The sequence below is a fragment of the Littorina saxatilis genome, linkage group LG1, assembly GCF_037325665.1.
Source record: "Littorina saxatilis isolate snail1 linkage group LG1, US_GU_Lsax_2.0, whole genome shotgun sequence".
Lineage (NCBI taxonomy): Eukaryota > Metazoa > Mollusca > Gastropoda > Littorinimorpha > Littorinidae > Littorina > Littorina saxatilis.
The window spans coordinates 46020782-46035247 of NC_090245.1; the positions used below are offsets into that span (position 1 = coordinate 46020782).

The 14466-nt window shown below is 39.9% G+C and overlaps 1 protein-coding gene across 3 annotated transcripts in view; it reads left to right on the forward strand.

Annotated features, from left to right (window-relative positions):
• LOC138971230 (protein NDRG3-like) overlaps positions 1-14466 on the forward strand; it is a 30008-nt gene that overhangs the window by 2740 nt on the left and 12802 nt on the right. The window contains exons 2-6 of one of the 3 annotated variants that reach the window (XM_070343921.1): positions 6544-6620; positions 10479-10583; positions 11122-11221; positions 11570-11690; positions 12804-12842. In XM_070343921.1, the coding sequence (XP_070200022.1) occupies positions 6582-6620; positions 10479-10583; positions 11122-11221; positions 11570-11690; positions 12804-12842 (404 nt within the window). In that variant the 5' untranslated portion in view covers positions 6544-6581. The remainder of the gene's footprint in view (positions 1-6543; positions 6621-10478; positions 10584-11121; positions 11222-11569; positions 11691-12803; positions 12843-14466) is intronic. The other 2 variants (XM_070343930.1, XM_070343936.1) reach the window with 2 other exon arrangements.

The following is a 14466-nucleotide window of genomic DNA, read 5'->3' on the forward strand; positions in this document are numbered from 1 at the left end:
TACTGTGTCTCAGGCTGATGTTCATGCGGAATGGGATGATGGGACCACGCCTTCGCTTGTGGCCTGTGTTCCGGTTCCCGGTGGTTCACACCAGTTTAAAGGTATGTTTTCTACCCAAGTACCCGGGTTCTCCGGGGAAAGGGTAGAGCGTCTCCAAGAGAAAGTAACTCCGGGCTCTGGCTTTGTGGGTGAAAGTTCCGAAGCTGAGGCTGGCTCTGACTGCATTGGCAGCAGGTCGGTGGCGGTTAGGAACCTTGGAGAGCGAACGGAAGATTTGCGCAACCAACCGCTTCTTTAGATTGTGGTACGGGTGTGCGTCTTTCGCTTCCGCCCGGGGGGCAGGAAGAGAACAGTATAGCTGGCTCTTTGTTTGACTATGGGAGTCAAGCAGGGGGTCAGCTTCCGGAGGGCACGGGAGTGTCAGTCGGCTGTTCAGAAGACGGTGCTTCCGCAGGGGTGGTTGCACTGAATTCAAATTGCCGTTTAGGCTGTCAAGTGCAGTGGCACTGGGGGCTTAAGCGGCTTCAAGGTACAATAGGATCTTCTGGTGCATGTTTAGGCATCCGGTTGGTTCTGATATTTGCCAATCCGTGGCCGATTTTGCTAACGCTTTTGCGGCTGTGGCTTCCGGTTTCAGGATGGTTTGGCCTTCTGCCGTTAACACTGGGGTGTTGGTAGTTGGCGCTCATCAGTCTTCGGCTTTCGGTTCCGTTGTTGCGGTTCCTCTGCTGTTACTCAGGCTAAATGCACTTCCTTTTCCAGGCTTTCAGCTGGTATGAGGCAGGTGGATGGAATATCCTTTCGGAGTTCCGGCTTTTGGGTAATTTGTTCCGAACCTTTCCCTTTTGGCAATTGTTGCTTTTTCGGGATTGGTTCCGGCTCTCATCCTTTTGTAGATGGTTAGAATACCACTGTACAGGATGATGAGGATTTGGAAGACTAAGCTTCTGGGGCAGATGGAGACGCCTCTTTGTTGACTTTCAGCGAAGCTGCCATCTTTGTTTACATGGATGGCAGAGGTTACTACGCGCTTTTTCCCTGTAGGGTTAGCGGTAGCATTGTCATCTGCCTTTTCTCCTCCATCTTTTTTGGCGTGTCTTGCTCCTTCTTAGGATCAATTTGCGAACTCAATCGATGCTTTTCCCCCATCTCTGCCTTTGTTGGCATCTCAGGGGGAAGCTCATACTTCAGCTTTGCCGCGTTTTGCGCATTTTCAGCTGACCTGAGCCTTTTAAGGGAATCTTAGAACGTTATGTTCTTGGATTCTCTGTTGGGGTCGTTTGGGCTTGTGAAATTTGTTTTTTCACAATTGAGGCTCCTTTGTTACCACTTCCTTTGTGGGCAACGCTCGGCTTAGCTCCTGCGGTGGCGGGGCTTTAGCTTGCGTCATCTGCTCAAGCAGCGCGTCACGCGCTGATCGCTATCCGTAGGCTTCGGTTTACTCCAAGCTTAAGAACGTAGTTTATTCGTTTGCTTTTTCTACGGAACCGCCACCGGGTTCCCCGGAATTGGCGAACATCCGTCTGGATGTTAATAGCAAGGAGTGACTGTCTCTCTGTCAGAACAAGGATCTCCTGGCTATGTTTCATTATGGCCGCACTCCTTTACATTTACCGCTTTTAACAAATCTCGTTTCTGCGCTCTCTCGTGCGCGGTTACGTCCTATCTGGATGTTTTTGTGTTCCGTCAGGACGCGGATACGAAGGATGTAGCTTTGCTTTTAGCCTGGGTGTAGGTCTCTTTCAAAAAGGTTTGTTCTTTTGGCGAGACTTTTATCTCTTCTTTTCTTGAAGGTTCCTCTTTGTGAGTTCGCTTTTATGCACAGGGATTCTTCTCTATCTTAAAAGCTCACTGCAGAAGGAAAGCGCACGGCAGGCCTTGGCTTTTTATTGTTTTCTAATAAAGGCTTCAGGCTCGCCGTTCTCGACTTTATCTTTTGTCTCCTTACCCTCGCGTTCGTGGCAGGGTTCTGTGTCTAATATCCACCTTTCTTCCCCCTGAGGCAAGTTAGCGGTGGGTGTTGGTAGGCACACAAAAGCACGCTTTCTTTCACACTTGCGGCAGTTATGTCAACTGGAAGTTAGTTCTCGGCATCACTCTTCTTTCGCCTTTGTGTTTAACACAGCGGCTGGGGGGGATTAGGTTTCCCTCTTTGTGGGGGGAGACACGGGGGCCTCCCTTTTTGGTTCTCTTTCATGGTTCGTTTGGTATTTCAGAGCTTCAGGGTTCTGATCTTTTTTCTAAGTCATGCGTTTGTTGAGCCGTTTTTGGATCTCTTGGAAATTGTGCAAGCGGCCCTTGATAGAAGTCCTTTGCTCCAGGTGTAACTGGGAGTGCAGGGCTGGAGCACATTAGATGTCTAAGGCTTCTCAGCTTTTATAGGACCCTTTGTGGTCTGTTGGGTGTTAAGCAATAGAACAAAGGGTTGGAACATGTGTTGTTTCAAGCAGACAACTCCACAGGGGGCTTTTCTCATCAAGAAAAGGGGGTCTCTCACTCCCTATCGCTTCCTCACGGATCATGAGAGGTTTTGGTGGTTTTACCATCACGAGATCTTTTTAGCAGCGAAGTACCTTCATGAGAGTCTCTATGACTGGGCGGACTCTCTAAGTCTGTCGGCCAAATGGCCACTTGGAGCAGACTCTCTTTGACCACGTGTTTTTGTTCCTTCGGGGGAATGGGAGAAATTTCTATTAATGAGTTTTTGCCTTTTGGTACTATCGCCTTTTGCTTATCTTCGTCGCCCGACTGCCGGGCATGGAAATTTTTACTCTTGTTTTACTTTGAGCGGCCTGCTGGTCGCACAGTTTGGGCCCGTTCTTTTTGGGTTGCCAGACCTCGTTAGGCTGGCAAGAGGGCTCCGGTTTTGCTCACACTCGTTTCTCACGGGTGTCTACTGTAGGATATTTTTGAGTTGCTCGGGCTCTTCTGCCCGTCAACTCTGGACTGGTACTTGTCTTGTTGTCTGGCGTGGAACAGATGGCTTATGTTTTAACGGATAGAACTCCTCTTCTCTCGGTACAATGAAGGTGGCGAGCCACCTATTTTGGCTTTCCGTTCTTTTTCTCCCACGTCTTTGTTTAAGACATTATGTGATATCAGTTTTACTGAGACAGCTCGGTGCTAATTTTTCTCTTGGTGGCTTTATAACCAGCAAGTTTAAGAGGGCCTACTTTAGGCTTGCTGAAAGCTGATCTTCAGTCCTTTCTTGGACTTTGCTCCTAGTTTTAGGGTTTTTGTGATTGGATTCTTTGACTCTTTTACTTAACTAGCCTTGCTGATCAACACGGAAATCGGGCATGCTTACTCGGGTAGCTTCTGTGAGAAGTGGGAGTAAGTGTTTTTTCTGCTAATTTTGCTATAGACAGATTTTCGGAGAAAGACTGATCTATGGCACTTAGGTTTCTTTTGGGTTTTCTGGCATATTAGCGGAATCTGGAGTTACCAACTTTGATTCACCGTTCAAATCTTAATCACTATTTTGGCTCCCCTAGAGCCATATTTAGCCTTTTGGTCTGTTCGAGTTTTGAAGATTTTTTCTGGCTTGCACGGATTGCTTGAGATCATTAAATCTAAGGGCTCTTGTTCTTATCTTTCTGCTTCGTCGCCCTTTAACCTTGAACGGTTATATACGACGTTAAACACTGATTAATTTATATAAAGGAAGAAAGAATGCCTTTCAACTTTGGTAGGGGTAATGACTTGTTGAGGTCAACCTTGCCTATATGGACTGCCACAGTGTTCAGGTATCCCTTCAAACAGCACGGACTCTATATTCCTTTCTTGAGCATTTTTATGGCTCTTGGAGATTCTGATGTACATTTTTGTACGGTTATAGTCCTCCACAGTTTTCCGTTAAGGACTCTGCACACTAGATCGGAATCTCAGGAACTTCTTTTTATCTCACTCGTTTTGGTGCGCTTTAAAGACATCTCGAGAGTAGTGTTAGCCAATTGGGTCTCCACCATAGTTAGACAAGTTTATGTATGGTGGCAGAGTCAGGCAGGGGATGTCAGGGCAGTTTTGCCCTTTACTACAGCTAGGCCTCACGGGGCAAGAGATTGGGCTTCCACTCTAGCTGTTCTTCGATTTGGTCTCCTGGCAGAACTGTGTTCTTGAGTCGGCTTGCTGGCTTTATTGAAAGGTTTTTCATTGGTGTTTATCTCAGAGATGCCTATGCATTGAGATAGGATGTGTTTCTGGGTTACCTGCTCTGTTAGCGGCAGGACAGATTCTCAATTCCTGATTGGGTTAAGTGCCCTCCACCTATAGTAGCAATCTGCTATATGTGAGTTGGGTAAGATATGTAATTTAATTAAAAATTTTAGTAATAAATTTTCATTTGATTAATATACTTACCCAACTCACATCGTTTATTCCCTCCCGCCTCCCCGCTGTGGGGGGTGGATTTCTAAAAAAGGGGAGTGAGTTGGGCTTCGTTTGGAATGATGCATATGGCGGCGTATGCGCGCGCATACGGAAGTCGGAAGTATGTATTAATATGGCCTTATGGGTATTGGTCACTCTTTTTTTAGAGGGGCTTCCCTTGTTACCAAGGGGATGCGTACAGCGTTACCAGCACTGAACTAGAGTTAATTGCTATATGTGAGTTGGGTAAGTATATTAATCAAATGAAAATTTATTACTAAAATTTTTAATTCAAAGAACTGTGGTTTTCACTTTTTTGGAGAAAGATTAATGGAGATCAGTTTTGGACTCTGAAAGACTTGTATTTTGGCAACAGCGCGATCACTGATGAGCGACCGACCCTAGCGACTAAGCGAGAGATGCGGTTTGCAGATGTCAGAGATTCTGTCGAAACAGAGAAATAAGTCGAAGTAACTCTATGCGAAGCCATACTTTTTTTTCTACATGTTTAGCCGTCGGGCCCAGACCAGTGATTCACGTTGCTTGGTTCGCGAACAAATTCAGTGAATCGTGAGCTTTGTTGTTGCAATCTCAGGTTGATCACCGAAATGCTTTGCAATAAAGAAGAGTAGAGCAAAATAAAAGAAAGGAGAGTTAAAGAAGATTTAAAAATACTAAAAAAATACTATTAAACGGGATGACAGGGCTCGAACCTGCGACCTCACGAACCATTTCACAGTTTGGTAACATCTGAGCTAAGAACGGATTCCTGCCAGGATAGGGGAAACTAGGAAGGTCTATTTTGTTAGATACCGGTGACTGCTGGTTCTCGAGCCTGGGAGCTCCATAACCGACTCGCTGGTTCCCGAGCCACTCCGTTTATGTTAAACTTATGAAAATAATGAGGAAAAACTCATCAAAGCATGGGTCCTCAAACTGGTTTGATTCATCAAGCATAAATGTAACCATTATTTATTCTTAACATAATGGTTGTGGCTCATGACAACTCATCTGCTCATTTTGTAGTCACCTAGTGTTCTTTCATCTTTACATTGGATCTTAAAAATAAAAAAAATAAATCTTTACATTGGATCTTACTTTTAGCACGTTGTTAGATTTTTATATCATGCGCAATGTTTGAATCTCGTATAATATTTACTGCGGTCAAGATTACACAATTTTCAACATAATAAATCATACTGTAATCTGTACAGTGAACCACTCAATGACTCGAATGAGTCATTAGTAATAGTAATATAGCTCAAAATTATCTTACTCAATTCGGATAAATTTGTATGAATGCAGATTTGCCATGTAGCAAACAGTACAAACACGATAATAACATTTGTACATCATCTTGACCAGAGGTTTGGGTTCCCTGTCTCTCGCCAGTGTCACATCCTTAGTTGTGAATGTAAACAATGATGTAACTAACATCATGATTGTGTTGAATATTGATTATGTTCACTAATGCTGGAGATTGCATGTGTGCATGCTGAGTGTCCTTGATTTGCAAAATTTTGCTGTTGATCCTCAAATGTTCTTCGCTAAAAATGCAACAATTTAAAGAGAATAGTTTAGGTTAGTTTCGTTTGTTAGTATAAATGGAATTTGCCGAAGAGAATTTGTACAAGAGCAAGTCTGTTGCAATGCTTGTTGAAAATAATAGGGTCAGCCCCTCTGATAACAGGACATCTCCCAAAAAATTCCATTTGTCCATATCATTCTTCCTTGTATTCCTATAGATATAATAATTATTAATATAAATTTATTATATGCCCAAGCCAACCCCTTCAAAATGTGTTTATAACTTGCAAGATATATTTTATTGCCCTTTAAAGTGAATATATATAATGATTTAATATAGATACTTGCAGTTGCACTTTTTTTTAAAACTTTGTCACATGATTGAACATTTCTTTTAGTTTGTAGAACTTTGTGATTTTTTTCAGTCACACTTTGACCTTGTTTATGCTTGAAACTTTCTTTGATAGCAGTTTCTTATTCAATTAAATATACTGTGTTGTGATAGGAAGCATCCATTTATTTTGTTGAAATTCAGTGTCTCTGGTACATGGTGTGCTAATATATCACCAGTCCTTGTTTCTTGAAATTTGATTTGACTAATTCTCATTGAATGTTCTGCTTATAATCTGTTATCATTTGTGTTTGCAGCATTTTATTGGTTTGTAAAACACACAATTGCTTAAATAATGGAGACTGAACACCTCTTGGATGCCAGCTCTGCTGAGGTCAGCATGCCAAAACATTCTTGTAGTTTTCTCTGTTTGGACTTTTTCTTTTCATTTTATTTTATGCAGAGTTTTGCTTATTTTGCAGTTTCCGTTTTGTTTTTCGCTTTTATTACCAGCTTTGCTTCCAACTTACAATCCATGTGCCTTTTTATATTTACTCCACTGTGCATCTGTATACTGCACCTGCTTCTCTTTCAGCATTCTTTCTATTGCACATAGTAGAACTTGCAGACAACGTGGCCACATTTTCGTGAAAGTTTGAAGAAATTAAATTTCCCTCTGATTTTTTTTCAGCAGTTGCAAATTAGTATTTTCATGATAACATGATAATATCATTTATGATGATGAATAACAGAAAAAGTTAAGAAAAAAGCACACAAAACAACAGCAAAAGCATCCCCCCCCCCCCCACACACACACACACAAATTGAATTTTGAGAGATGTAAGGATATGCTTCTGCAGGTTCTCCTAGGCTTTATTGCTTAGAAACTACATGCAGATTGTTGACTTGTCCTAGAAGCTTCACATCACAATTTGGGGTTCAAAGTATGAAATAGAGAGAGTACATGGTTGTTGAAACAATGACTGAGAACACATTCAGGTATAACCTTTTTTATGTTTAGCAAATAATTTATATTCTCATGATCTGCGTAGCACGTTGTTTTTTTCTTTCTTTGAACCCCCCCCCCCCCAGATTGTGTGATGTCTGTTCCTACTAACTCTGCACAGATTCCATTTAAAGATAGATATTTAACGTTGATTGCTTGTTACTTTAGACATTGTATATGTTCATGTATCTGCTTTGTAAATTGTTTAAATAATTCACTTGAATGTGATGTATCACTGTGTTAGACTATCAGTAACGCATAGATTCTCTATGTATGAATAGATTAACTGCTGCATATAAGCTGGTAAACACAGTGTCAGATCACACCCACACCTGAAGGGGAAGACACTGATGTTTGAGCAAAGGAACTTTTGATAGTTTTGACTTTAGGTGTGTGTGTGTGGACTAGAAGAAGAGTCAAGTGAACCCTTTCAAGGTAATTGACAAGAAAAAATACTGTGACAATGACAAGTCAGCCCTGTTCACTAAGAGAGGCAGGCCAGGATGAAAGTTGTAACTTGTATACACTGGTCATGCATCACAGACTTTCTCAGTAATAAGTCACTGACACTGCAGGTACAGTCTATGCCTTCAGGCTGTGTTGTTAGACAAGTAAGTGCCTGTTGTTACCTTGCCTGTGTAACAGTGGTGTCAAGACCAGGCGATCTGTCATCAGGTGTCACAAGCAGACTTTACTGCTGTCCTCCCCTCCCCTGATGTATTGCACTAAACAGTCCCATTGCATACATACATGTAGCAACAATATACAGACATGCATTATTGTTCCATTGTCCGAATATAGAAGTCACTATCTGTGCCTTGTCTTGAGTAGTGAAGACTCTAGAGTCTAGGTATATATATATATGTATAAGACAGCGATAAACAGAGTTAGGTTTGTTGCAGTGGTGGTATGTTTGGAAGGGAAAGAGTGTACTGATAATCTGATTTTGAGAGATTACACTGCATAAATATTTTTGCATTGGAGACATTTCTGTATCCCTTTAAGACTTATATTAATTGTGCGAAGTCGACTTCACGAAGCTTGCTGTATGAAGCTTTGGCACTGATTTTCATTTGTGGTAAAAAGATCTTGCGAAGTCAACTTCGGGCTCAATTGAGGAAAGCCTTTACACAAGAGAGAAAAAGAGAAAGTAAGTGATACTGATGCAAAATGTATCTGTACTTATAGCATCATTGTTGAATACTGTATCATATGTTTGGACTTGGTTTTGTTGTGTGTTGATGGATTTAGCAGAAGTGTTATTTGAGAACTGTTGTCCATCCTATAATTGTTCATACATGTATGGGTTTCAAGGTTTAATGTAGTATAAAAAAAACGTTGAATCCCTGTTGTTCTTTTCCATATTTTGCACAAGTTAGTGTGAAACAATGCTAAGTGCTTTTTTTAGGGTTCTGAAAAGGGGTAGCCATTATGTACACAGATTTGCTACACCAGAATACAATGACGTAGCATGACCAGGAAATGCATGAAAGTAGACAATCCCTTTGCAGGAGTGACGGCAGTACAAATGAAATGTCACGCTGCACAACTGTGTGTAAGAGGCAAGAGGCACAGTAATGAGATTTGTCATTTAATTTATTTCAGATAAGACTGAGTTGCAAAATATAGTGACAGACAATGAAATAGAATCATGTTACATGAGATGTGAACAGTCTTTGAAAGTGTTGTTCCTGGCAAGGATGTGTGATTAACTCACATCAGTAATATAATACATGTATACACACTTGTACCTTTACCACATAATCTTGTCAAAGCATAAGCGCCTCTCATGCATTCCAGGATCAAAAATGTATGTTTGTTGTATTGAAAGTTGAAAATGTAAAATGGAATGTATTGTCCATTTGCCAAGGAAAAGCAGAAACTTATATATTACTTTTTATATGCAAAGTGACTTGTTTAGATCTTTAAGTGTGAATGTGTGTGTGTGTGTGTGCGTACCAGGAATAATTTGTTGGGACAGTTTAAATTTCAAATTACATGCACATTGAAAAAGTGGAGGTGGTTGCTTTCGACTGTTTGGATTTGGTTATCTTCCTCCTTTGTGTTTTTAGGATAGGGTATAGTTCTCGGGTGACGAGAGGAGGAGTTTACTTGTACAGGTTGCACTTGTATTCTTGTTCTCTTCTAATTTGCATCCTTTATTTTTCACGCTTTTGCTGCTTAAAAGAACTCTGGTGGTTTAAATGCATTTTCTTGTTTGAATACTTTTGTGTGTGCGTAAAGCATTTACTTTCTCAAAATCTGCACACACAAAACAACACACTATTCTTTATTAGATATTGACAGCACTGTAACCTTTTTTCTTTTTTTCTGTTTAGTTCTATAGTTCTTCTAACAAAATAATGATTTTAGTTCATTTGTTGGTCAGTCTTTTCTGTTTTAAAATTTTTAATGATCATTTTAAAATGATTGAGTGAAATGAGCTGTAATTAATGAATAAGTGTGTGTTGAACTTGAAGCATTTAATGTATGTAGGTTTTTATATTTGAGTTGTATACACATTATTTTGTTCAGTATTATTTGTTTGCAACTATTATTGAAAGGCACCAAATGCTTAGCTTTTAAAACAACATTCAGAGATTTGAGAAAAATGATTGAGTTATGTGAAGTGTGATTAAATGTTGGTTAAATTACATATTCTTATCCCCCCCGCGGGTTAGGGGAAAGAATTTACCCGATGCTCCCCAGCATGTCGTAAGAGGCGACTAATGGATTCTGTTTCTACTTTTACCCTTGTTAAGTGTTTCTTGTATAGAATATAGTCAATGTTTGTAAAGATTTTAGTCAAGCAGTATGTTAGAAATGTTAAGTCCTTTGTACTGGAAACTTGCATTCTCCCAGTAAGGTCATATATTGTACTACGTTGCAAGCCCCTGGAGCAATTTTTTGATTAGTGCTTTTGTGAACAAGAAACAATTAACAAGTGGCTCTATCCCATCTCCCCCCTTTCCCCGTTGCGATATAACCTTGAACGGTTGAAAACGACGTTAAACACCAAATAAAGAAAGAAAGAAAGGGCAAAATTATGTTAAAATCCTGAAAAGATACATAAAATTAAAAGGTAAGAACATTGCAGAAAAAACAACCAAGTTATTATTTACAAAACTGGAATTTGGTGAGTTTCTTAAATTGATGTTGTGAACCCTGATTTTGTTTGATATACATGTATAAATATTTTGGGTTGCTTGGTACTATGTAAAACAATTTGTTTGCTTATACTTATAGCGACGCACAATGGAGAAACTGACAGACATTGAACTGATCAGCATTGAGGCAACCGATCCTAAGCCTCGTTCGTTTGCCAACGATGCAACGGCCATCCTCATTCAGGTGGGAATCTGTTGAGGTTTTTATATTGTCTGCATTAAATACATCAAAGACTGTGAAGATAGGATAAGATAAGAAAACTTTAAGGTCCATTTTCATTTGACACAAACATGGACATTTTTCGTTTGGCATCACATCACATTTCTAATAACACAAACACACGATGAAAAAAAGCTTAATTGAACATAAAATGAAAACACTAGTACTAAGATCAACTTATTGCATAATCATTTAAGTAATTTCACTAAGCACTAGCAATTTTATATAAGACTGAGTTGATGAAGGAAGGCCTCGTTGATTGTTGGAGTTGGATTTTCAAAAGGAAGAAGAGAAGGAAAAAAAAAAGTGTGGTGGGGTGGGAAGAGGGCGAAGCTATAGTTGAAGTAGAAGGTAGGTATGTGAATTTAGTCACTGGTAAGGAAAACACCATGTGGTTGTCTCTTTAGTGTCTTGCAGAAAGCCAGTGAAAGTTGTTTGAATAAGCCAATAACTGATCAATAGTGTAGAAAGGGAATGACTGACCTTGTTGTTCTGTACACAGGAGGATGACATCGAGACACCGTACGGCAACATGCATGTTGCTATCCAGGGAGACCGCTCTAAGCAAGCCATTCTCACCTTCCATGATATTGGACTCAATCGTGAGTTGGCCGTTCTTATTTTCTTGACAAGACTTGGAATGAAAAATATGATTTGAGAGAGTGAATAAGTCAGACATTTTACCTATTCAGGTTGCAGATTTTGTTTTTTTTATACTTTAAATTTGCATCTTTTCTTTTTCACAGCTTATTCTTTGCTGGAGAATTCGGTCCTTTCAATTTGAACCAGATCCAAGGAAATTGAATTTGTCAATCTTGTGGGGATAATTCAAGCCTCAAAGAAATGTTCAAAAAGAAAATCTTAAAATGACTATTTTGTGTGTATATGTGCATGTGTGTGCTTGCATGCATTTGTGCTCACATGTGTTTGTGACTCTGTGTGTGTTGCAGACGTGACCTGCTTTCAGGGATTCTTCAGCTTTGGTGAGATGCAGCCCCTCCTGCGTAGTTTTTGTGTGTACCATGTCAACGCTCCGGGCCAGGAAGAAGGCGCACTGCATCTTAAACCTGAGTATGTTCACCTTTTCTACCCTGCCTCCGTTTCAAGTGCTGTTCCAAAGTTAATGCTGTTCCCATTCACACAACTGATCATGTTCACGGTTGTTTTTGTCTTGTTGCATTTCATGTTCAAGAGCAGAAGCATTCACTTGTATAACAGAGAAAATGTGTCCGAGGTTTTACAGCAAGCGGAGAAGTTTCTAACCAGCGACAACAGAAAAAGATGAACAAGTAACTAAGAAATCCTGCATAATGAGACTATGCTTGAGTATCCCCCCCAAAATAAATTCCCCAATATTCTGATGTTATATATCTTCATATATATCCGGCTTTATTCTGTGGAACTGGAGATCTTAAGTCAGTGTTTGTGACTTGTAAGATAACAGTCACATGTATCCCTATACTGACATGGTATTTGGGGTTCCTTTAAGATAACCTATTAAGTCAAATATATGATTATCATATCTTTTAATTTACTGGTAGGTGTGCAGACAAAACAGTTGAACTGGGGTAAAACAACGTTCTGTGCATGATGTTTTAGAACTCTACTAACCCACGATTAACACTGTGATGATCTGTGAACTCACCACCTGAATGATTGTTAGTAATGTTACCACGTGGTAGGCATTTGGCATTGTCATCTGTTGTTTTATCATTACCAAATGCATGAATGAGTAAGTGATCTGAGTTATTTTGTATCTAGTGTATTTTACAAGTTTTTATGTAGTGGAAGAGGACGCCATGACAGTGTGCAGTACATTTTGATGGGTATGACCAGTGTAGTTTTTTTGTTGAATACTTTTATACTTTGAATGGAATATTACTTTAGACTACTTGTGCCTTAACATTTCTTTTTGGCAGCAGTATTGAAAAAACACTTTCTTCCTCCATTGGTAGGACTTTTTATTAGTGAAAATAGATGGAATGTTTGACTGCAATTTGTTAGAATGAAAAGCTAGAGGACTGATTCTCCCCAGATGTTTATTTAACGACTGGAATGATTCGCTGCCGTTGTGGAATGGTAAACCTTAGAGGATTGTGCTGTAGCATGATTGTCTGTTTGGTTGAGTTTTGGTTGTGTGGTGCATTGTGCCATAACATTTGCCTGTTGACTCACTGTTCCCAGACAGGATGTGCTGGGTAACCCTGAATCTCTAGGTAACAGGTATGTTCCGTGTCTCTCTTTTCAGTGTCTCTTATTTTCGCCTTACTGTATGCCCCTCTCCCTCCCCATCCCCTTTTTGGTTCGGTTTTCAAACATTTACTCGGAGTCATTGATTCACACAGTGCACTTTTTATTTTGCAGGGAAGAATAACTCATCATGAAAAAATGTTGTATTGACATTGCCTTGGACTTGAAAAATCAACTTTTTATTTTATTTTATTTTTTATCAATCATCTAAAACATAAACAGTGGGGTGAGAATGCTTTAGAAGAACTGGGCAGTTGGGAATGGGATGCAAACAAGCACTCATTCAGTGGCAAGTTTCCAGTTTATAATCACCAACCCTTGTGTATGTTTACACTTTCCTTTGAATTTGATACATCTTCATTTGTAATAATCATGACCATCAGTCGTGACATTTTGTACTGGCTGCCCCAAAGCAGAAGTTTCAGTGCAGTATACTTTTAGATCTGTTACTAATCAGCCTGATGTTTGTCAACACAGCAGTTTTATCATCATGTAATTACCCAGAACTTTTTAAATTCAAGCCGCTTTTAAAATGTTAACGATTTCTCCTGTTTAGGGAACTGCTTCTACGAGGCATGGAACATCCCTGCGATTTCGCGGAAATGAGCAAAAGTAAACAAAATCCCGAAGCTTTAGTTTTGCTTAATTGCTTCAGGAAAAAGACAGAAAATGTTCAAAAGTTGAAAATCATCAACGTTTAGGGAAACCTCTTTCAGCTGAATACCGTGCCTGTTCTACATTGATTTACAACGGTCTCTATTATGGCAATTCACATGGCTTACGTGGTTTGCTGTTTTCCTGCTTTAGTCTGTTCAATGGAAGAATTTGCTGTGTTAGCCTCAGCCACGTCAGATTTTGTTTCAGCAAATGAAATGTTTGTTGCTCAGGCGTGTATTATCCTTCCTTGGAGTGTTGTTGATAGACTTTTTTTGTCTCAGGAATGTTAGAGTGTGTTACATTTAATTGTGAGAAAAGACTAGTCTGTCAGACTAATTCATCTGAGAATGAAACAAAAAAACGCTCATCCTAACTGCATGATATTGTTGACTGGTGTGGTGATGCATGATGAAGCTACATAGTAGTGCAGTGTTAATGCTGTGGCAGGGGTCAGAGACTGTAGATAATCATGGTGCAAAAACTTGTATACGTGTACCTCTTTAAAGGCTGAGTATAAAAGAGTGAAAAGGCCCTTCGCTTTCATTGCAGATTTTCAAACTGGCAACGGTCAAACATTGCTCTCATCTTTCCTGAAATACCTTTCTACAGAATACCTTATTGTGCAAATTGTCAGGCAGACAGGTGTATCTCATGGCTCTCTACCATAGTACACAATAAAATGTTTCCTTGGCATTTGCATAAAGAGCTGTTGGCCCCAAAAGCTTTGAGGGATCAGCAAGCATAAAAGCCAAATGCAATAGAGGTGTGCAAAAGCTGCGTTACATTTCAGAAAATAAAATAATTATTGTTTCCGTATCTGATGAGGCATTTTTTCTTAGTACATGTACATCCATTTCAAAATGTTGAACAACCATCAGTAGACATAAACACAGTCCTGGGCTGTTGTAGTTTTCTATCTCTCTCTCTCGCTCTCTCTCTC